The 21757-nt window shown below is 44.1% G+C and overlaps 1 protein-coding gene across 1 annotated transcript; it reads right to left on the reverse strand.

The window, feature by feature from the left end:
* Positions 1-735: 735 nt before the first annotated feature.
* LOC145417405 (epoxide hydrolase 1-like) lies at positions 736-21288 on the reverse strand. The gene is made up of 10 exons (XM_080286084.1): positions 21243-21288; positions 13286-13471; positions 11202-11380; positions 9832-10052; positions 9152-9284; positions 7429-7631; positions 6159-6321; positions 4739-4819; positions 1559-1663; positions 736-844 (listed from the first exon to the last, which is right to left on the reverse strand). Exons 2-10 carry the CDS (start codon positions 13469-13471, stop codon positions 736-738), a joined length of 1380 nt encoding a protein of 459 aa, XP_080142210.1. The 5' UTR covers positions 21243-21288.
* Between the last annotated feature and the right edge of the window lie 469 nt (positions 21289-21757).

Genomic DNA, 21757 nt, shown 5'->3' on the forward strand with positions numbered 1-21757 from the left:
GGTTTTTCTTGTCGTCCTTCCAGTGTTTATGAAATGGAAAAATACCGGATATTTATTGTTTTTTTCCTTTTAAGAAGTGGAATAATACCGGAATGTTTTTTGGTTTTTCCTAGTTTTTCCAAATATTTATGAACTGTTTGAATAATACCGAATGTTTATTGGTTTTTTCCCTAGTCTTTTCAAATGTTTATGAAGTTTGAATAATACTAAAGATGCTTAACGTTTTTTCCCTCTGCGTCCTTCCACAATGTTTATATTATGAACTGTTGGAATAATACCGAAGATGTTTATTGTTTTTTCCTAGGCTTTCCAAATTTTTATGAAGTGTGAATAATACAGATGTTTACTGGTGTTTCCCTTGTTCTTCCATATGTCTTTATGAACTAGAATATTACCATGTTTATTGTTTTTTCCTAGTCTTTCCAAATGTTTATTAACTGTTTGAATAATACCGAAGATGTATACTGGTTTTTCCTAGTCTTTCCAAATGTTTATTAACTGTTTGAATAATACCGAAGATGTATACTGGTTTTTCCTAGTCTTTCCAAATGTTTATTAACTGTTTGAATAATACCGAAGATGTATACTGGTTTTTCCTAGTCTTACCAAATGTTTATTAACTGTTTGAATACCTAAGATGTTTTAATTTGTTTATGAACTAGAATAATACCATGTTTATTGTTTTTTTCCTAGTCTTTCCAAATGTTTATGACCTGTTTGAATATCTAAGATCATTTAATGTTTCTTCCCTCGTCCTTCCACTGTGTTAATGAACTGGAGGAGGTCCTTGGCCACCAACTCCGGCCTCTCCATAGCGGCAAAGTGTCCCCCTGCTGGCTGCTCACTGAAACGAAAAATATATATATATATATATATATATACTGCCTATCAATATAAAAGAGTCATCACCATCACCACCACCACCACCATCATCATCATCATCATCATCATCATCGCCACCATCATCATCATCGCCACCATCATCATCATCTCCACCATCATCATCTTCACCATCATCATCATCATCTCCACCATCACCACCACCATCACCATTATCATCACCACCACCATCACCATTATCATCACCACCACCATTATCATCATCTGCTATCATTCTGGCAGAGATGGCCATGACGAAGCTGGAGACATTTATATTTATTTTATTATCATTATTATTATTATTATTATTAGCTGTTCCAGTCCTCCCCTTGAATACGATATACAACAATTCTAGGCTCGCAGCTGAAATGCCGGGTGAACAGGTGGTGGTAGTAGTAGTAGTAGTAGTAGTAGTAGTAGCTGCAGTTGCCCTTCTCTAGCAGTCCACATCCTTCACAAACAGACAAGTTCTCTCTCTTGATCATGGATAGACGAAGGAACTGATGCACGAACGTCGGAAAGTGTAGCTAGACCTCCACTACACACACCGTCCCAGGCGCAAGTGTGGCTGACTGTCCCTATATCACTAAGGTTACGAGAGGGCGATTTGTCTGACGGGAGACGCCAGGTAAAGGGTCAGAATCTAAATAAATCAAACAGTGTGCTCCAACGTTCTTACTTGTAGGACACAATATCGTAGAACTTGTGGGCTGCGAAGTTCTTGGGATGGTTTAGAAGTTCTTTGGGAAACACTGCCAGACCCGCCGGCACTCGACACGGGACGCTGCAGAGGCAAGACAAGGCATTATAATAGATAGATAGATAGATAATTAGACAGATAGACGGACAGATAGACATAAAACAGAATGATAGAGAGATTGATTGATAAACAGATGAGACAAAGAGATGGATGGACGCATTGTTAGACACATGATTTGATATAGAAAAATTGACACAAACACACAGACACAGGAGGGAACAAGGCGATTATAATATAGATAGACAGACAGATAGATAGTCAAAACACAGAATGATAGACTGATTGATAGATACATAGATGAGACATTGAGATAGATGGACACGTATAGGAAGACAAATGGAGTGATATACAAAAATACACACACGCACACACAAACATAGATAGACAGTGTGTGTGCGTGTGTGTGTGTGTGTATGCGTGTGTGTGTGTGTACATACGTGTTCACTGACATTCTTCTCGTTCTTCAGTCAACTGCAAATTACCAAAAATTTACCCATTTAAGTTTCATTCGTACCAGTAAAGCAATTATGCATTATTTTCCCCAATATATTGCAGGACAGTATATAGGGCGACATGGAGACGATTTGTTTGTGGCCACCCCTTACGGAATTAAGGCGTCTGGCAATATAGTCTTTTTTCCACCCCTACATTGGTACACTTTTTCTTCCCTCTGATTATTTCACGTGGCTCAGTGGCAGGAAAGGACGGTACTGCCACTCTACATCCTTTCCATAGCACTGCTTCGTGACTAGCGCCAAATTCTAGTGTTGATCTACTGCTACATCTCAAGCATTCAGCCTGCAATCCACCGGGTTCACGTTTCAAATGAACCTGGGGGTACTACTACTACTACTATTACTTCTACTACTACTACTACAAGTATTACTAGTACTGCTATTGCTATTACTACTACTACTATTACTTACTACTACTACTACTATTACTACCACTACTACTACTACTATTACTACTACTGTTACTACCACTATTAATACTACTGTTACTACCACTATTACTACTACTACTATTATTATTACTACTATTACTACTACTGTCTATTACTAATTTACTACTACTACTATAACTAATTCAGTCCGTTGACGTATCATATTTACGCCAACTCCAGACAATTTTATTCAACATTATACAACATTTATACAACATTTATACAACATTATACAGATTTCTCAAAGTGAAGAGGTTAACTACAGCCTTCACTAACTCCCCCACTACAAGAGGCCATCCGTAAGCTGAGGAAAACCGTCTGGAGGTGGCAATAACATCAAAATAAATAACTAAAAATAAATAAACACGTCACGGAACTGAAGGGAGGTTAAATTTTCAAACCGACGGAACAGACGAATCTCCCGGAATACTAAAGAAAACCCACAAATACTCAAAGGGAAAAGGGAGGCTGTGTCCAAACCCCCTCCAGTGTGTGAAAAAATCTCTTAAAATCGTCATTGGAGTCAGGGGGTTTATTCCTACCCTAACCTCTTAGCTATTTCTTTTTTTCCTACCTTCAGACGATTTTTCTCTCCAGGGTTTTCTAGGATGGTGAGTAAGCGACTGACGAGGAGAGTGTATTTGAGTGAGATGGAGGGGGGAGAGGGAGGATGAGATGGAGGGAGGGAGTGGAGAGGTATAAGCGAGAGGTGGGTGTGAGCTGGGAGCAAGGCAGTGAAATGGCGGGGGACAGGGAGACATGGAGGCGACTTGTTTGTGGCCACCCTTTACGGGATTAAGGCGTCTGGCAACAGATAAAAAGATGGATAGATTTCTAGCTAGAGGGATTAGGTGTAGTCTCCCTCAGGTACATACAAGATATCTCGCCAAAGTTGAAGGAAATTATATGGTGGAGACGAGAATAACTAACAGGTGAGGTATGTCCTTTCATTAGCAAGGTATTTACTGTATGTCATAGGTGTAGTTCATATTTAACTGTCTATTTACCTGTCTCACTTCCGAACCCGTGGCAGTGGTGGTGGTGGTGGTGGTGTTCGTGGTGGTGACAGTGGTGGTGGTGGTAGTGACAGTGGTGGTGGTGACAGTGGTGGTGGTGACAGTGGTGGTGGTGGTAATGGTGTTGTGGTGGTGACAGTGGTGGTGGTGATGGTGGCAGTGACGGTGGTGGTGGTGGTTGTGTGGTGGTAGGGACAGTGGTGGTGGTGGTGGTGGTGGTAATGACAGTGGTGGTGGCAGTGATAGTGGTGATGGTGGTAGTGACAGTGACAGTGGTGGTGATAGTGGTGGTGGTGGTGGTAGGGACAGTGACAGTGGTGGTGGTGATAGTGGTGATGGTAGTAGTGACAGTGACAGTGGTGGTGATAGTGGTGGTGGTGGTGATAGTGGTGGTGGTGGTGATAGTGGTGGTGGTGGTAGGGACAGTGGTGGTGGTGGTGGTGGTAATGACAGTGGTGGTGGCAGTGATAGTGGTGATGGTGGTAATGACAGTGGTGCTAGTGACAGTGGTGGTGGTGGTGATAGTGGTGGTGGTAGTGACAGTGGAGTTGATGGGGGTATATTAACAATCTTTCCACTTGGTTGCAGTAATTATTGTTGTTGTTGTTGTTGTTGTTGTTCCATGTTTATCTGGACGTAAACTCGAACTGCGAACAGAAATCGCCCATGTTTTGCAGTTCACCATCCACCTTTCGGGGCAGAGGGGATTGAGGAACATTTGTATAACTGGCACCAGAGATGTCCAGTTATAACAGTGCCATCCCGTGAAGGCGTCCCTCTCCAACAGCACCGACTCAGTTACTTAGCCTCTACAACTAAAGTCTTACTGTTCGCTTTTCTAATGTCTAATATCTCCATACATAAAAGAGGGAGGGGGGAGTGAGTTGAGGGGAGGGCAGTCAAATGGTGGGTGACAGTGCGACTTGGAGGTGTTTCGTCTGTGGCCACCCTTTGCGGGATTAGGGCGTCGGGCTATAGACAGATAGATAGATAAAGAAGCTGTGTCAGGATGGTTATGAACAATGAAACTGGTGAGGATTTTTATATGTTACACTTAGCAAAAATGATTCCTTCGCCTTGCTCTCCGTAATAATCTTTCCAACATCACACTGCCAACTCGAGATGTTATATACCCACCTGTCAACATTATGTGTCAGGGACCGAATGTTCATGTTCTCAGCGTAGTACCTCATGCTGCTCGTGATGGAGTTTGAGAACCTGAAAATATTAACAAACTTAGTACCGTAGTCACAGCCCTCCATCACTACGTGGACAATGACAAGAGGTACCGTAACACAGGCAAATTCAAACTGCAACTAAGGTGTGGATTAAGCAACTCAGAGTGGTATTTGGGCACTAGATAACTGTCATTAATACTGCCAGTGTCGTGCAGTGGACAAAGACACCACACGACAGCAATCTAGACAACAACACGGCACAACCAAGCACTGCCTCGCGTCGCACCACAAGCTCCCCAAGGAATTCTTCTCGTGTTACCACATATCAGGACGACAGAAACTACAGACAGTTAAAGTGGCTGCCAAATTATGCCTGAATATACCACCTCCTGTTCCCATTACATGAAACCAATTGTACTTGTAGGGGAGCACCCACGGCAGCAACAAGACAGTCTCTAACCTCGCAACTAGCAAATCGTCCCTTATGTACCCTTTGAACCTTTACCAGACTTGCCATTTGCTCTCTTAGACCTACACTGTTACGGTAACACCATCACCCTTCTACCCTCATCGCCCCACCTCCCTCGCCTTACCACTGTATCTCTGGACCCACATTCCCTTAAACACAATTAACACTCTCTCGTAGTTTAAGTTCTGTTTTTGTAGTCAGAACAACTAACACGGTGAGATTTACCATTCTCCTTTCTCTGTCCTTCCTGTAAAACAAAGTAACAGGAAAATTCTTCTCTTATGCGGGAAGAACAAGAAATGGGGTAATTCTGTACTCCTCCAGTCCTTCCTGCTAAAAGAAATGTGAGTTACGAGAGGGAACTGATTGTATGTCGTTCAAAAATCCCACTCGCTGTCTTCACCCATACTTCTCTCCCTCTCCGCTTCCATCTGATGTTCACAGCCTCTCTGACAACAGCCACCCTTCCACCTACACTCCCCTCAACCTTGCCTTCCTGCTACTCTACAAGGGTGGGTCTGTCTTCTAGGAACTGTGGACCTGAAGGCAGCTACACTAAGCCCTACACGCCCACCAGTGTTCACTACTCGCCAGCTGTTGTCCCGTGTGTGTAGGTCATGACTAATTTGTGTCTCACTCTATTTTTCCACGCTGCTCACAGATATTCAAAAAAATCCTGTTCATTATTTGCAAGTAACACAGCAACATCGGCGTACATCAGGTCTAAGACTTTCCTTCCATTACCATTAGTTTCTCTTTACAAAAATATCTACAGCCTTATACAACAATTATTGGTACAGTATACGTCGAAAATATTTCCAGTATTTTACATGAGTTAGGAGGAACAAAGGCTCGAATGCAGGAGGCCGAGAGAGAGACTACAAAGTAACACCCAGGCTAAGTGACAAACCAGTAGACGCAGATGTTGTCCAAAATGGCATCGAGTGAGATGGGGAAGTTTTGGCTGAGGAGGCCGGCATCAGGGAGTGTCATGTGGCACCGGCTGGTCCACGTGCTGAACTTCTCTATTATGTAGACGGCCAGGCTGATGGGGTTCTGGTTCACGGCAGCACCTGGGGACAAAGTGGATACGGAAATGTGGCCTGAGCGTGGCACGGTGCACGGGGCAGAACTCGGGGGGAATGGTGGCCGGGGAGACTATTGCCCAATCAAATGGCCGATTTTCTTTAGTGAAATTATGAGAATCAAGGTAAACAACTAATTTAGATTCCACAGCATACAGGCAGGAAAAAAAATACCATAAAAAAGTTACAGCATCGTATAAAGTGAAGACTAGATGCATTTTAAGCACAGACGAGTGTTGTGTATGATGTAGACTGCCATAATGGTGGCAACAGCAAAAGTTGCAAGGCCAGGTTTATCTGGACATGAACTCAGTGGACGCAGGAAATTCAGGCTATAGTCCTCCCTCCTACTTTAGGAAGGTGGGGGTGATGGTGGTGGTGGTGGTGGTGGGGGGGGGGTTCAGGGACGCCTGTGCATTCAGGCAGGTCTTCCACCAAGGTGCATCGGCGCCATCGCGGGAAGACGTCCCTCTCCAGCGACAAGTTGACATAGTGCAGGTCTCTTGTGTGATTCAGCCCTAGACGAACTTACAGGCATCTCAACTGGGCACCTGCGCTATAACTGAAGGAGGCACAGCACCCATCGGTGTCGCAGAATCACCAGCCAGACAGGGATGGTGACTACATTGCCCTCAGCACACCACATCCTCCTCCCCCAAAGGGTATAGAAGGGTGTGAGAATGTGGAGTATGGAAGTATGGAGATAACATTGCTAAGGAATTGACGGGATAGGAACAAACTGATAAAGTGTTAGTTTCTCCCGATATACTCATACCTTACCCTGCCCTGTTATATTTGTGGGTTGGGACGGGGGGCTAGGTTCACCACCTACACCTCTTCTAAAAAAAAAAAAAAAAAAGAGTTCTTTCTGCACACAACGCTGGTCATGTCTTGAATTAAGTCCCTTGCTATACCTCTCCTACGACCTGTACTTCCTATCTTTGAAATGCCGCGTGTTCACGCCCCTTGAATTATAGTTTTCTTAATTTTGATTTTCTTTTGCTCAACTTTGTTTAGAAGAGACAAATTTTGAAGGTATTATCGTTTGTTTCCTTCTGTCTGTCCTATCAAGAAAGAAAACAGAGTCAAACCAACCAACAGTGTCAGGTTTGGTGGCCTGGATGTGGGCGTATCCCATCTCCCGCATTATCATGGCCAGCCGCTCCCCCAGAGGGTACAGTTTGTCCTGGTCCTTCTGCGCCACCACCAGCCCCGCCGGCAGCACCGCACCAGCCAACAACTTCAAGGTCACCCCACCAGTATTGACGGGAACCATATTGACGTGAACGCCAAGCACGCTGCACCAGAAAATAAACAACTGAGGTATATAACTGCACGCAAATAAATACGGTACCACAGTCATCCAAATAACAAAAACAAATTATACACAGCCTACACAAACAAAGCATGTAAAAGAATTAACAGCCAAAGTCAAATACAAAATACAAAATGCGTCATAGGAGTTAAGTGGTGATAAGGAAACAATATCAACAAGAGAAGATATGCTTGAAAATGCATAAATGAACTAGGAATCAATTATAACGTGAAATCTAATTTGTCAGAGAAAAAAAGCACACGATAACGATGTGTGAAGGAGGCAGAAATATAAACCAAGAAGGGCAGGCGACCCAGTCTGAGCCGCAGCATTGTACTCTAAACTGGATGGGGGATTCTCTAACATTGTTATCTTAACGATTTATTCATTTATTCTGCGCCTTACACCTCAGCAATGTTAGAAATGGGGTGGGGGAGGGAGCTGATCTCAAATCCGATAATGACCAGCGGAAACAGACTATGCAGGATCCACCGTGGGTCAACAGGACGCCCTTAAAATTAAAGATGTGTGCATTACTGTTACGAGGGGTAGGCTTGGTTACACATAAGAAGGGGTAGCTACGTTGTTTACATATACGATCATTCATAAAGTTAATAAAAACGTTACCTTTAATATCTTCAAAGTTAGGAGACGATGTTCAGCACATCGAGAGGAAGAAAGTCACTAAGTTCGTAATACTGTCCCGAAACTTATCACATGATTTTCTTTACCCACCCTTACTTCATTCTTTTGTCTAGTTCTATGAAAACACATGAAACAGGCCGACTTTATTAATGACTGGTTTCCCCGCAAAATTTTGTGGGACTAAGTAATAGCCTTTCCATCACAAAATGTTTGCAGATACCATTATCTTTGCATACCGTTATTAAACGCACACTGACAAACTCACCAGAAAGTCTAAAAAATGATTTTCACATTTTCGCCTGTCGCGATTTCCGACAATTTCGCGCTGTCGCGTCGCGTACAATTCTCCTTTTTTTTTTTTTTCTGACACTCCCTGGACTTACCACAACGTAATGTAAAAAGAATTAGGTCTGTTTTTATTACCGTTCCCATGAAAAAAACGAACAAACGCACAGACACACATACACATCTTGATTTTGGTGTTTAGAATTTTTCTTTAATCTCACCTGCAAGAATTTTAGAAATATGATTCTTTCATTTCGTGACTCAGGAGATATTTGGCTGATGGCACCCTAACTAAAAAATAAATAATAAAAAAGTTAAGATATTGGGAATACTGCATCCTGACCTTTTGAACAGTGCTCTGGTATCCGTTACCTGACGAACAGATCGATATATATATATATTAGACAGACAGACAAATATACAGAAAGACAGATTGATAAATATATATAAAGCAGATAAACACAGACAAATGAGAGAGACAGAGAGAGATATAGAGAGAGATTTACAGATACAGACAGAGTTATAAACACAGACTCATGAGCCACAGTGTTGGGTGGTTAATACTGGACTCACTTTTCCGGATACATAGTGGCCATATTCGTGACAATCATGGCGCCCCAGTCCCCGCCCTGCACGTAAAAGCGTTCGTAGCCCAGCCTCTTCATGAGTTTGAGCATCACCTGCGCCGTCTCCATGAGTCCGAACCCTGCGCAGACAAAAAAAAATCACAAAGAATCTAGTTATTTACGCAAAGTGAGGATAATAACATGTTAAATAAAATACTATAATTAAATGACTATCGTTATTTATGCAGAGGGAGACACGTTAATCTTTTCAAAGTTTGACAAATACGTTAACGGAGAAATCAAGCCATCTGAAACGTTACCATTTTAAGATTTTACTGTGTCAAGACTACTGTTTCATAGCTCTTTACCGTTTCAAGTGTTTACCGTTTCGAGACCGTTTACCGTTTCAATATCTTAGTTTTTTTTTTTTTAATTATTCTTACTATACCAAAACTGTTAACCGTTTGAAAGACTTTACCGTTTCAATATCTTACCGTTACAAGATTAGTATTCCAAAACCGTTTACCGTTTCAAGGACTGTTTACCGTTCCAATTTGTCAGTTTCAAAATTGCTATTCCAAATCTGTTTACCGTTTCAATACTTTACTGTTTCAAGACTACTATTCCAAAACCGTTTACCGTTTCAAGGACCGTTTACCGTTTAACCACCATAACGGACACACTGACCTTGCTTGACCGGCGCCTCCGAGAACCCGTAGCCTGGGATGGAGGGGCAGATGACCTCCAAGGCGACGCTGCCCTCTGGGGGGTGGGTCAGCATGGGAAGGAGGTCATAAAATTCGACGAAGGAGCCTGGCCACCCGTGGATAAGTAGCAGAGGGACAGATGCTCGGCCCTTCTCAGCACTGGCGCGGAGGAAGTGGATGTCCAAACCCTCTATGTTCGTCCTGGAAAAGAAAAACAGACCCTTAATCATCCTCCTGGAAAAAAAAAAGTCTTTGTCTATCTATCATATCTATAGCCCGACGCCCTAATCCCGCAAAGGGTGGCCGCAAACAAAACGCCTCCAAGTCGCTCTGTCAGCCACCATTTGACTGCCCTCCCCCCTCCCTCATATACTTCTAAACTCCATCCCTCCACCTCATCCCCGGTCTCCTCCTCAGTCTATCTTCGTCCTATGGAAAAAAAAATCTGTCTTCGTCCTATAAAAAAAAAATCTCTCTCTCTTCGTCCTATAAAAAAAAAATCTATCGTAGTCCTATGAAAAAAAATCTATCATCGTCCTATAAAAAAAAAAATCTATCTTCGTCCTATGAAAAAAAAATCTATCTATCTTCGTCCTATGAAAAAAAAAATCTATCTATCTTCGTCCTATGAAAAAAAAATCTATCTATCTTCGTCCTATGAAAAAAAAAATCTATCTATCTTCGTCCTGTGAAAGAAAAATAGACCCTCCATCATCGTCCTACGAGAACGAGAGAGAGAAATAGCCATCTTCCCACTTCCGTCTTCATTTTAAAGAGTAAGAGAATGTAAGTAATGTTTTAAGTGAACAAATAAATGGCTAAGAGTGTTCACTTCTTCGGAGATGTAGCCTATTTACTAAAATTTATCTAGATAATTTCCTTACTATAAATATGTATGTGTGTATGTATGAATGTGTGTATGTATGGATGGATGGGTGTATGTATGGTTGTATGGCTGTATGTATGGCTATGTATGTATGTATGTATGGCTGTGTGTATGTACTCCTGGCCTTTACTGGCGGGAAATCCTTTAACGCAGCAGGGTAGAGAAGTTCGCCCAATATTTCACTTTCTCATCTCGCTGTCCTCTGCTGGCTGCTAATCCCACGCGAGAGACCTGACATGCCTTTCCACCCGGGGATAATTCTCTCGTATATGATGTAGGGAGGAAAGCGACGGACGTGCCCCAAGTGTGAGGCAGAGGCAGTGGAAAAGACGGTAAATTTTTTGTCTCCGTATTCAAACACCAATGCAAGATAATCTACTATAGGGTTAGGTAAGAAAAATATCTGGGTATGTGGTGAAGGGGACCTATATTTAAGGCTGGGCAGGTGATGCTGATGAACATACTTGAAGTGCGGGTACGTGTTCAGCCTGGCCTCCCTCTGGCGCCAATCGTAGTTGTAACGCCAGTGGTCGACGACAGCGTTGACGGTGTCCGCGTTGATGCCATACGTGGAGGCGGCGTCATGTAGGCCGGGAGTCAGGCGAGGAGGCAGGGCCAGACGGGCGTTCAGGTCATCCAGTGCCTGCAAAGGGCAAAGTACAATCACGGGTAAAAGTTCAACAACTTTCACCTGTCTGCATCGTGTCCTGCCTGCCATATCCCTCATTCCTCCCTATGCGTTAGAGTAACCTTCCTTCTCTTCTCTGTTGTGTGTTTCATATTATACATACATACATATATATATATATATATATATATATATATATATATATATATATATATATATATATATATATATATATATATATATATACACTATTTTATCGCCATTGTCCTCTCTTTGGTCAAATTTTGTTTCCGAGGGAAAAATCAGTTAGTTACGAGAATAAATTGATGGAAAGTTTGCTTGTGAATCTACAACCTGCTTTCTATTGATTACTGTAAATATGTCACACAGAAATAAACTATATAAATAAAAGAAAGAAAAGCATTCGGGAGCCGAATACTAATCGCCCGCCAGATATGCTGTTGGCCAAGCACAAGATATTGGCCGTATCTTAATATCCTGAAGGTTTCATGTTGATAGCTCAAGCAGTTCATGAGATATAATGGGAACACACACACACACACACACACACACACACAGGCGGGCAAACATTATCGCTCCACCTTGTAAGAGCGGAGCGATAATAAATAAAAAAGGGAACCAAGATAACTCAGCGCACAGCACGGCAGCGCCAGCCCTCCTTCTGACACTTACCTCTGACCTTTTTGTTCAACATTTATTCGTTCCTCTGATGGTTCCCAGGCCTTATTCCAGATCTAGTGCAATTCCATCCTAGAGTTGTCATCTATACTGTTGGAAATGAACAGAAAACCAAGCCAGACCAAAAACCATCTACTGCAGGCAGACCAAACACCAAGCAAGCCAGACCAAACACCAAGCAAGGCAGACCAAACACCAAGCAAGCCAGACCAAACACCAAGCAAGGCAGACCAAACACCAAGCAAGCCAGACCAAACACCAAGCAAGCCAGACCAAACACCAAGCAAGCCAGACCAAACACCAAGCAAGGCAGACCAAACACCAAGCAAGCCAGACCAAACACCAAGCAAGCCAGACCAAACACCAAGCAAGCCAGACCACCATCTAAGCCAGACCAAACACCAAGCAAGCCAGACCACCATCTAAGCCAGACCAAACACCAAGCAAGCCAGACCACCATCTAAGCCAGACCAAACACCAAGCAAGCCAGACCACCATCTAAGCCAGACCAAACACCAAGCAAGCCAGACCACCATCTAAGCCAGACCAAACACCAAGCAAGCCAGACCACCATCTAAGCCAGACCAAACACCATCTAAGCCAGACCAAACACCAAGCAGCCACACCAAACACCAAGCAGCCAGACCAAACACCAAGCACGCCAGACCAAACACCACATCCTGAGCAGAGGTCAAGAGGCTGATAAGGCTTGAATGCGTTACCATCCACATCAATAAGCCGTTCAGTCCCTTTGCAACAGATTTCCCGTTGCTCAGTGGCAGAATAAGATGATGCTACTACGCTACATCCTTTCCATGGCACTTCTTCGTGACTAGCACCGTATTCTAGTTGTAACCATACTGCTTTGCGGGATAATATGATGCTGCACCTCTACATCGTTCCCACAGCACTTCTTCGTGACTATGGCTCAGCAGGACGGCAATTTTAGGCCAAGTTAACCTCTTCTGTCCAACTAAGTATTTCTTAGTTGAGTTACTCCCCCACCAGACGATTTTACTCAGCTCACGAAAGGTATATAGTGCCGGAGGGGTTAAGGCCACATCTAACCCCTCCAGTTTGAAAAATCCCGTCTCAGCTGAAGAAAACCGTCTGGGTGTAGCAAGAATATATACAGCGTCCTCGGAGTGAAGAGACAGACGATTAACCCCTCCAGCCCCTCTCCACCCACCTCCCTCCCCACCCACCTCCCTCTCCACCCACCTCCTTTGAGACGTTGATGGTGAAGGGCTTGATGGATGTGTCTTGCGTGTGTCCTGGGCGTCTCGGGCCCCACCAGGGGTCTGGGTCCAAGTAGGGTATGTCAGGCTCCGTATTCCACGCCCGCCACCACGCCGCCACGCCCACGCCCACGGCCACCACCACCGCCCACACGCCCAACCGAGCCATCTGAAGGAGGGGTTGATGAGAGAAACCTGTACTGTACACAGGAAAAATCATCCAATATATTACCAACATACCAGGAATCGAACCCGGGACTCTCAGGTGACAGCCAGGCAGCATACCACTAGATAGATTAAAAGCATCTACTTGCCCGAGTGCCAGGGGGTTATCTCAGCCTCTTCAGGCCCACAGGGGGGAGGGGGGGGGCGGAGTGACATTGGTTGCAAGATTGTGACGATGTGGGGTAAGTTTTACCTGGTCGTGGTGTAGTGGTATGCTGCCTGGCTCTTACCTGAGAGTCTCGGGTTCGATTCCCGGCATATTGGTAATATATTGGATGAAGGAGAGGTTGTTGGAGTTTTTACTAATACCTAACCTGGTGCTAGGTGGGGGCACTCACCATCCACTCACTCGATGTACAGTAGTGCTGCTTTGGGTGTCTGCCCTTTCCTCTCTTCCTTCCTCTTCCGTCTTTCTTTCACTCTTTCCTCTTCCTTCTGTCTACGGGTGACTACACTCCCTCTTCTGTCTTTCCTTCACTCTTTCCTCTTCCTTCTGCCTATGGGTGACTACACTGAGTGACAAACCAAATGGTTTCCTGTAGACAGAGATCCCTAACCACTTCCCGCTCAGTTGATGGCCAAGTGTAGACAGATTGGAGGGATGATTTGACTAGAAACCAAGGAGACTCATTCCTATCTCATACCTCAGCTTCATCGAATTCTATGCAACCACAACTTAATATTCGAGATGAAGGTCCAGTCCTTTCAGACGTAAACAAAGCGACCACTTTTACTCCCTCCTTCCCTTCCCTTTCCCTTCCCTTCCCTTTCTTTCCCTTCCCTTCCCTTCCCTTCCCTTCCCTTCCTTTCCTTCCCCTCCCCTTCCCTTCCCTTCCTTTCCTTCCCCTCCCCTTCCCTTCCCTTCCTTTCCTTCCCCTCCCCTTCCCTTCCCTTCCTTTCCTTCCCCTCCCCTTCCCTTCCCTTCCCTTCCTTTCCCTTCCCGTCCCTTCCTTTCCTTCCTTTCCCTTCCCTTCCTTTCCCTTCCCTTCCTTCTTTTCCCTTCCTTCCTTTCCCTTCCTTCCTTTCCCTTCCTTTCCTTCCCTTCCTTTCCCTTCCTTTCCCTTCCCTTCCTTCCTTTCCTTCCCTTCCCTTCCCTTCCCTTCCCTTCCTTCCTTTATTCCTTCCTTCCTTCCTTCCCTCTTCCTTTCCCTTCCTTTCCCTTCCCTTCCCTTTCCTTCCCTTCCCTTCCCTTCCCTTCCCTTCCCTTTCTTTCCTTTCCCTTCCTTTCCCTTCCCGTCCTTTCCTTCCCTTCCTTCCCTTCCTTTCCCTTCCCTTCCCTTCCTTTCCCTTCCATTCCCTTCCCTTCCCTTCCCTTCCCTTCCTTTCCCTTCCCTTTCCTTCCCTTCCTTTCCTTTCCCTTCCCTTCCTTTCCCTTTCCTTTCCCTTCCCTTTCCTTCCCTTCTTCTTTTCCTTTCCTTCCCTAACCTTCTCTCCCTTCCCTTCCCTTTCCCTTCCCGTAGCTTCCCTTTCTTTCCCTTCCCTTTCCGTCCCTTTCCTTTCCTTTCCTTCCCTTCCCTAACCCCCCTCCTCCCTCCCTTCCACCCTGCCTGCCCCCTCCCTTCCACCTCTGCTTGCTTCCCCCCCACCTCTCCCTCCCCCTCCCCCCTGTCTACTTCCACTCCACCTCTCCCTCACCCCACCCCTGTCTGCTTCCACTCCACCTCTCCCTCACCACCCCCTGCCTCTCCCCTCCCTTCCACCCCTCCCTTACCCCCCCCTGCCTCTCCCATCCCTTCCACCCCTCCCTTACCCCCCCCTGCCTTCCCCCTCCCTTCCACCCCTCCCTCTTCACCCGTCATCCAAAGCTGTACAGTCGGTCGCAAAAATTTCGTTCACTCCCTCCCTCCATTTCAAAACAATCCTCTTCAGCGAAAGTCCCGTCCGTCCGTGTGTGTGTGTGTGTGTGTGTGTGTGTGTGTGTGTGTGTGTGTGTGTGTGTAATTCACCGGGTCGGTCAGGATCACTTCATGGTCGTGATCGTCAGCTTTTACCCTCCCGGAAGGGAGCCGAGAGCTCATATAGTCCGATCTGAGGGCAAGGCTGTGACCTTCACACACCCACACACCCGTCCCCTTGCTCAAGGGGGACAGTAACCACCCACTTCGTCAGTGAAACTTTTCGCAACCTGAGCGATCCCTCAGCAACACGAAAGAAGGATATGGCAGATGAAAAATACACGAGGTAGGGTCAAAGTTTCCCCCGGCTAGTTTCGGGGTCACGTTTCAATCGCTGTCAAGTTTCAGAGGAAGGTCATATTAGGTGAAACTCTGACCTATCACATCCCAGCCTAAGGTCAGGTCCCGGGTCACGTGATAAGGCTGCGCTCTGATTGGTTCACTATCCCGGTTCACGGTATGCGTTCCCTCCAATCAGCGAGTAGTAGTAGTAGTAGTAGTAGCAGTAGTAAGTAATAGTAGTAGTAGTAATTATTGTAGCAGTAGTAGTAGCGGTAGTAGTAGTTTCGTCGTCGTCGTGGTAATAGTAATAGTAGTAGTAACAGTGGTAGTAGTAACAGTGGTAGTGGTAGTAGTAGTAGTAGTTGTAGTAGTAGTTGTTGTAGTAGCAGTAGTAGTTGTTGTAGTAGCAGTAGTAGTAGTAGTTGTAGTAGTAGTAGTAGTTGTAATAGTAGTAGTAGTTGCAATAGTAATAGTAGTAGTTGTAGTAGTAGCTGTAGTAGTAGTAGTAGTAGTAGCTGCAACCCCAGGCTCATTAGAACGTAAACCCGGTGGACTGCAGGCTGAAGTTGCCCTCCTCCTGCAGCCCGCCATCCTCATTTCGGGGGATAGGGAGGGAGCTGGGGGACTTATGATTAACCGGGCAGGAGAGCAGCTGGGTTATATTAGTGCCACTGCATGAAGGCGTCGAGAGAGAGAGAGAGAGAGAGAGAGAGAGAGAGAGAGAGAGAGAGAGAGAGAGAGAGAGAGAGAGAGAGACTGGGCCGAAAAAGGAAACATACCCTACCAGTGCTTTCCTCGTACCCAAAAACAGGGAGGAGAGAGAGAGAAAAAAAAAGGAAAGTGCCTTGCTATAAGTCCAGTCGGGCGGGATTCCTTTCGTCAGTGGGGGTCGGAGGTTAAGGCCTGAAAAACTACAAAACCGTGCCCAGCCATAAACTGAATCCTGAAAATTTAAAGCTATACTAGAAACGAAGATAAAAATACAAGATACAATAAACAAAATACGCTAAAAAGCAGGTCAGGAATGTAAATAATATAAACGGTACCAGGCGATTTTCAAAATAAACATTCTGAGCGTAAATAAAAGCTGCGCGTAAACAGGATTGGCGCAACTCACACACACAAAAAAGGTAAAAGTCCTGAGACGGGATTCACAAACAAAACTTTACGTAACTACACCATGTTCCCTTTAACTATACTATTTCCATTTTAACCTGGCCCAGTTCTTCGTCCTTTTGCAACTTAACGTAGCTCAGTGACAGGAAGATTGCATCTGCTCTACCGTACATCCTTTCTATAGCGCTTCTTCGTGAACAGCATCATATTCTAGTGTTATCTACTGTTACAACCCAGCATTTAAGATGGAGAGATGTCAATTTTACGCCAAGTTAGAGAATAGGGGTAGAGGCGTAAAACTATAATCTCTCCAACTTGAATGGCGAGTTACAATAAACGATTAACACTACAGTATCAGGGGCGAATTCAGGATATCCCCCCCCCCACACACACACACATATCAGCGTCTCTAACGAATAATTATAACAGTAAAGTCTCAGTCGCATTTACCATTTAGTATCCATCATCTTCAATATTCAAAAACTTATATTCCCATCTTTACAGTAAGCTCTTTTTTCTCTACAAATATAGCAGAATGTATATATCTATTAAAAACTATACAATTCCTTCCCTTTTCTTATACTACTTACACCTGCACACAGAGAAAAGAATATGTAAAGAAAGGATATTGTCTTTACTTTGAGAGAATGGCCACATACTGCATCCGTCTGCTGTGTCTCTCTTCTGGCCATGACACGCACTGTTACCATACGAGAGTTCCTCCACTCCAGTCGTCATCCTGGAGTGCGCTAAACCGTTGGGCTGCGAAATATTGTAACTGGAGCCGTGAAACATTAAAACTGGAGCCGTGAAACATGCTTGTCAGTTCACTAATATGTTTACAGATTTATGCGAATTATTGTACATGTTTTCTGGTGGTGGTGGGGAGGGGAGGGGGACAGCATCCACTCCATGTACAGCTGCCTGTTTCTTCCATCACCTTTATCATTTTGTGTGTGTATGTGTGTGTGTGTGTGTGTGTGTGTGTGTGTGTGTGTGTGTGTGTGTGTGTGTGTGTGCCCTCATCTCTTCCTAATTCATCCTATCTTCCTGTCCTTTCTTATTGTTTTCCTTTCCATTTCAAGTGGCTCTACACCGAGTGGCATCCTTAATGATATCCTTTAACTCAAGAAACCATTCACAGCGCTGGGTGGTAACCATGTAACCAAATAACGGGGTGATGTGTAGGCTACTATGATGTCCCTGTTAACTGGGTGGAGACGCAAATGTGGAGTTCATCCGGGAACAAAACTTAAACACTTCCCAGTGCCTTGCTGTGGCATGGCTCTGTCTGCCGTAAGGGAACATTGGTTCAGTGCACGGGGCTCCTCTGCAAGGGCGATTGTTTGCCTGCGGTTGATGGGTCTACTCGGCCACACACACACACACACACACACACACACACACACACACACACACACACACACACACACACACACACACCGGGGCTACTCAACAATAACTTTTTAAAGATACCTTGCGGATAAACAAACAAAAAAGTCCTTATCCGGACCTCGAACTCAGACCAGGATCAAAATTTAATCAGTGTGTGTGTGTGTGTGTGTGTGTTCTGTAACTCTCTTCATCATATCCGCTATCATCATCATTCCTTATCTATGCCCTTCAACACACCTCTTATCGCGAGCACTTCACTGTTACCTGTGTGCTTGGGTAGCTACAAGGAACACTGTAGGACTATTCTGCGTTTCGGAACCCACCGCATATTCGGTTGCTATCCCTGTATGCAATCATTCTTTTTGTTTATGCCAAGTTTATGGGGCAGAGAAACACACAGCCTATCGTGAAATACTCTGCATTAAGCCATATCAGAATTTTGAAAGACGTACAAATCTCACGCGGATTCAAATATACCCAAAATACTGACGCAGCATTACAGTGCATATTTTTAAATGGTGAGGAGTATATTAACTGAAAATATAAGCCATAAAGGGATAGCAGCGGAAAGCCTTAGGGAGGTATATTACGGTTAGGGAGCTTACTTAACACCTCATCCTTACCGCTTTATTTACGATTCTGCCCCGTTACTATATTCATGTGCGTTATTCGTGCAACCTATGTCGATACTGAAAAGACATAAGCAAACCAGTAGCTATTAATGAGTAGTTTTGAAAATAAATCGTTAAGGAAGAAGTGTTAGGGAGCCTTCTTACCCCACGAGAATACGCGCTTAACAACAACAATTATCCCGACTGTGTGCCTGGCTGATGGTTGGAGCCCCTTGAGACAGTTTGCATAATTTAACATGACATTCTTTTGTGTGTTATCTATATCGTTTTAATTTACGTTCCATCAATAACATATGAAAATGCTGAAGCTTAATGTACAGACTAAATCGTCCATAAGAGGTCTAACAATAATGCTATGGCGATCCCTAGTTTCTACCCTCATGGCTTGAGGGAAGACGAAGCCAGGGCTGAAGGAATGCCAGGCGAGCGGACACTATCAGTCAAGCAGTGTGATAGTTCATGATGACGGGCTGGTTCAACATCAAGGCCAACATTCCCACTGACGCCTACCACTACCTCTTAAGCTGTTATGAAACATGACAATTTTTTCATGAAATGCAACTGAAGGGAGGCATTCATAGCACTTAATGCACTCTGAATGCTTCTCTGTTTCCCATGCATCATGTAAACAATTCCTGTCCAAACTATCATTTCCCGTGTGTTCACAGTACTCTCGAAGCAGCTTCGTGGTGTGTGATTATTACAAAAGTAAAGCAACTAATTCAAAAAGTAATATCATGGTCTTACCATTATGCAAATATCGAATTGAACTGAACTGATATGTTTATTGTTGTAGAAGGTACTGAGTGCTAATACAACAAAAGAAGGTGGTGGGTCTGATGTTCCAAGAGTACTATGAGTACTCGGAAAAAGATAGTTCGGACAGCAATCGTGTTCACATGGTGCATGGGAAATTGAGAAGATTTAAAAAGCTTATTAAGTGATACAATGCCTTCCTTTTCAGCTGCATATCATGACAAAATATTCAATCATATTTCAAGGCTACTTATGTAGTAGGTGTCAGTGGCAAAGTTGGGCTGTGTGCGAGCCAGTCATCATGATCACACACACTGCTAGATCGTGTCCTCTCCTTTCTTCAGTCCTGGCCTCGACTTCCCTCAAGCCGGGGGGGAGGGGGTAAAGCATAGCAACTGCCTGCACTTGCTCTCCTCATTATGGGGGTATAGAAACTAGGGATCGTCATAGTACAGAGCCACTTAAAACACACAACACATACAGTACAACAAAAGAAGGTGGGGGATCTTGCCACACACCTTCAGCAAATATTTCCAAGGCACAAAAGCTCCAACAAAATATAAACCTATTTCCATTTCTCCATTACGTCTTCTTTACCAATTTCTTTCTGCATTTAGCACGTTATAATCAATGCGCATTACCTACAGTATACTGTTTGCTGGAAAAACACACATTACACGCATGTACCTTTGCGGAAAGTTTTTAACAATGTAGCCGGAAATCGGTCTCCAGTTCTTCATAATTCAGGAGGCATAGCTTCTACCCCGTCGTGATAGAGCGACAGTGCCTCGTGTCTAGGAGTCCCGCGTTCGATTCCCGGCTAGTGTTAAAAAATATACTGTATTATATGAAAAAATAATGTCGAGAAGAATATTGTGTGCCACTGTTGTCGGCATCTATTTCGTAGCACATCTTCCATAGCGAATTGCCTGGGTTAATGCCATAGGCCTAATTTTCTCGCATGCAATGTTGTGTACAGTTTTTGTATCAACAATAATGTATCATATATATAGCCTACTAAAGAATAGCTTTGAAAAATGCAAAATAAACGGCCTGGGAAGGTGTTACAAAGTCTGTGCTAGGTAGAATACGACGGGAAAAAAATAATAATAATAATACACTTTAACCATTTTAAGACTTTTCGGTTATAATCGCCCTGCCCTCAAGGGATAAACAAAAAAAATATACCCATAGATGTCGGTCTCTTAGAAACAGCTCTAGTGATACTTCTCTCTCCTGTATGTGGTATGGTCTTATGAATTCCTTTATATTTTATAGTATATACTGCATCTACTAAACGTACATTACCCCATTTCTATTTGCTGAAGGGGTGTATGGCACTTAATATTCGTCGCTGAAAAATAAAAATAATCTGGAAATAATGCAAACTATGGCTTTCCTACGCATAAACATTCAAATACACTTTTTTTTTTTTTACCGATTCCTAAAAGCATAAATGATGATGAAATATAATATAATAAACCACCACTCCCCTACATTATGTAAACAGGATGTAACTACTAGCACTGATTAGTACGTTATTCAGCATTTACTTCAGTTATTACAATGATTCGTACCTGATATATCAAAAAGTAAAAGTAACATGAACAACACTGAAATGTAGCCGAATATAACCTACCCTGGGAGAAAGATGCAGATGAAATGAAAGTCGAGCCAGCCAACTAAATCTCTCGACTCGCCACCAAACCCACCCTCGCCACAGCCACACCGAACCCTGACTGCTGTTGTATTGTTAGCCCTCCTGATGCTGCCTACGTTCTCGGCGACTGAGGGCCCCCGAGGGATGATAAGGGTCACTTTTCCCTGAGTCTACGAGGCCGGTGTAGCCCTAAAGGCGGGATATAGTAGAGGGGAAGAGAGTTGCCGATTTGTCAAGACTCACCAGCGGGGGGCCTATCCACAATTTAAACTCATTTCTACGATAAGCAGGTCTTCACTACAGTTAATGATATATGAAAGTATATTATTTTGTTGGATTTGACTTAAATATTCGATGTATGTTGATTTAGAAGTGTCTGGTAGTTGTATCAGTCAAAATAAGAGTATAAACAAACACTGTACGCATTTTCGGCTCAAGAAAGCTTATGAATGCCTTCACAGTTAGGCTACAAGGCGTGGTCGTGGTCGTAATAT

The sequence above is a fragment of the Coenobita brevimanus genome, chromosome 110 (genome assembly GCF_032717465.1).
Source record: "Coenobita brevimanus isolate Jiangsu-jjx chromosome 110, ASM3271746v2, whole genome shotgun sequence".
Classification (NCBI taxonomy): domain Eukaryota; kingdom Metazoa; phylum Arthropoda; class Malacostraca; order Decapoda; family Coenobitidae; genus Coenobita; species Coenobita brevimanus.